This window comes from Pseudophryne corroboree, chromosome 7 (assembly GCF_028390025.1).
Source record: "Pseudophryne corroboree isolate aPseCor3 chromosome 7, aPseCor3.hap2, whole genome shotgun sequence".
Taxonomy (NCBI): Eukaryota; Metazoa; Chordata; class Amphibia; order Anura; family Myobatrachidae; genus Pseudophryne; species Pseudophryne corroboree.
In genome coordinates, this window is record NC_086450.1 from 291,474,558 (window position 1) to 291,477,057 (window position 2,500).

General features: G+C 45.9%; 1 protein-coding gene across 3 annotated transcripts in view; it reads right to left on the bottom strand.

The window, feature by feature from the left end:
• The window catches only part of GTF3C1 (general transcription factor IIIC subunit 1), a 489,121-nt gene that overhangs the window by 291,672 nt on the left and 194,949 nt on the right, over positions 1-2,500 (bottom strand). For all 3 annotated transcript variants that reach the window (XM_063934225.1, XM_063934223.1, XM_063934224.1), the window contains one exon: positions 109-206. In XM_063934225.1, coding sequence (XP_063790295.1) covers positions 109-206 — 98 coding nt within the window. The remainder of the gene's footprint in view (positions 1-108; positions 207-2,500) is intronic.

The window sequence follows — 2,500 nt, forward strand, 5'->3', positions numbered from 1 at the left end:
TGCTAGGGGGCACCAGTTAAAATCTAGGGCCGGCTCTGGCCTAAATTCACCGTAAGTTAAATTTTGAAGTCAGAAGTAACATAATGAAGAACACAAAAGATCACAAACCTTTTGTACAGCAACTGCTGTCGCATTGATCTTGGCAGATATCTAATTAAAGTGTGCTTTTTTATTGGATCATCTAAATAATCCTCCATATTTTCAACCTGAAATACAGATACATACATAATGTTATTTTGGTCTGGTTGCACAAAATACTAAAGTGATTAAAATAAATATTCAAACCTTTTCATAGCAAAAGAAAAGAAAAAAAACAAAAAACAATGCCCACAGTCCAAAGCCATTTTACCTGATGTTTTGTAGGGACCCAGAACTCAGTGGTCAGAGGGAAAGGAAAGAACTAAAACGTCAATTAATGGAACATGTTCATTAGTCCCAAGATTATAGAGCTTGTGAGTAAAACAAGACACTGCAGATCTACACAAGGAGACCCCATACATCTACACAAGGGCTTACGAAGCAGCAATTTCTGTTTGCTTCCGCTTCTCAGCGGGTTGGAGCTGAAAATGTAAAAGCGGCACTAACAGTCAGTATACAGCACACCAGACTTTGCACTGAATGTTAGAGCCGCTTTTAAATTTTCAGCTTCAACCCATTGAGAATGGCTGCTTTTCGTAAATATAGCACAAGGTACCAAACGACATTGGTTTTTTGGTGACCATTCATCAGGGTTCAGGGTTGGGTGCACAGAAATACCACCTTCTAGTTACATACTTATTGAATTTAGGTTGACAATAAGGTCGGAACAAAGAGGCTAACTCAGACCTGATCGCTGCTGTGCGTGTTTGCACAGCAGCGATCAGGTCTGAACTACACATGCGCCGACACATGCCAGACAGCTGACGGTGGTCTTAGCCCTGCGATCGCCTCTGCCTGATTGACAGGCAGAGGCAGTCACTGGGCGGTAGGGGGCAGGCCGGTAGCGGTTGGCCGCTGTTTAGGGGGCGCGTTCCAGGCAACGCAGGCATTCCCGGACCGTTGGGGGAGTGGGCCGCGACGGCTGCGTGACGTCACACGCAGCCACTGCGAATTAAACAGCGACGAGTAGCTCCCTACCAGCGCGCAGGAGCTGCGCTGGTGGGGAGCTACTCTACCAGTACAAGCACTGCCACTGTACGATGCTTTTGTACTTGTGCGGGGGAAGGGTCGGGCCTGACATGCAGGGCGGACTAGCCCTGTGCTGAGCGTTCCCTCCGCATGTCAGGGAAGCTGATAGTAGATGTGCTAAATTTAGTACACCTACGATCGGGTCTGAATCACCACCAAAGTGTCACGTCATTGTGGGATGAAGGATGCTTCCCAAATGACCCAGATGCTTAAAGTGCTCCTTTGATAGTTCACATAATCCGGCTCTTATCTTCTCTGAACCCTGACTGTTCAGTCCTTAAATAAGGATTTCCAGGTGTTTAGTGCTGGAAAAAAAAGAATTCTAGAACAGTTACTGGAAAGCTGTAATTCTGAGCAGACCACTGATCGTTATGAAGAAGAAAAAATGTCACTTACAAGCCTAGAAGTTCTTCATTTGTAGCAGCACTTCTAAAAAGGATATAGCCTAAGAGTTGTTGCAGAAATTAACTGGTTTTGGAATAGTCAGGGAAAAGAAAGTAACATCAGACATGTCCGTATGCATCATGATTTTCTCTAGTTACAAAATAAAGAAACCTTTCACTGATAAATGCAGTGAAAAAATGACCGAGCACCAACAGTGTAGGGTGTAAAATTCTGGCCACTACTCTAACAAATTCAAAGGCTGTGTCCTAAAATGCATCTAACATCTGAAATACTAACTTGAAAATTCTTTAGAAGTGTTTCCATTTAAGTATATGGATGGATGTAATGAAATCAGAGTTTAGCAACCGGACGGGATGCCGGCCGTACTCTGATGGTTTTATAAAGAGGCATTCATGTTTAAGGCTTGTACATAATTGCCCCTTTAAAAAAAGGTCAGTACAGTCAGCATCGCACACCACCGCCGAACTCAGACTTCATTACATCCCGGCCAATGGGGGGCGATTCAGAGATGGACGCAGCTGCCGAGTCCATCTGGTCTGCACACGCGCACCAGCCACAGTGTTCGTGTGTGACCCTTCTATTAGGTGAGTGACAGCAGCGGGCGTTTGGAGGGTGGCGTTTCGGTGGCGTGGTGGGTAAAACGGGGTGTGTTGGAGGCGTTTTCAGGGAGGCAGCATGATGTTTCCCACTGCAGATGTACTCGTCTGTCGCCCAGTCAGTATTCCTAAATCTCTAACTCTGTGCGCCAGTCTGTTTTCCTATTATCCCTCCCTGTGTGCCATAGTCTGTACTCCTATGTCCCTCCCTCCATGTCATCTACCTCTGTTCCCCATGGTATCTCTCAATGCACCCCATGGTATCTGCCTCCCCCCTCCCCCACTGTACTGTATTATGTTACCCACTCGCTCCCTCTGTACCCAACTGTATT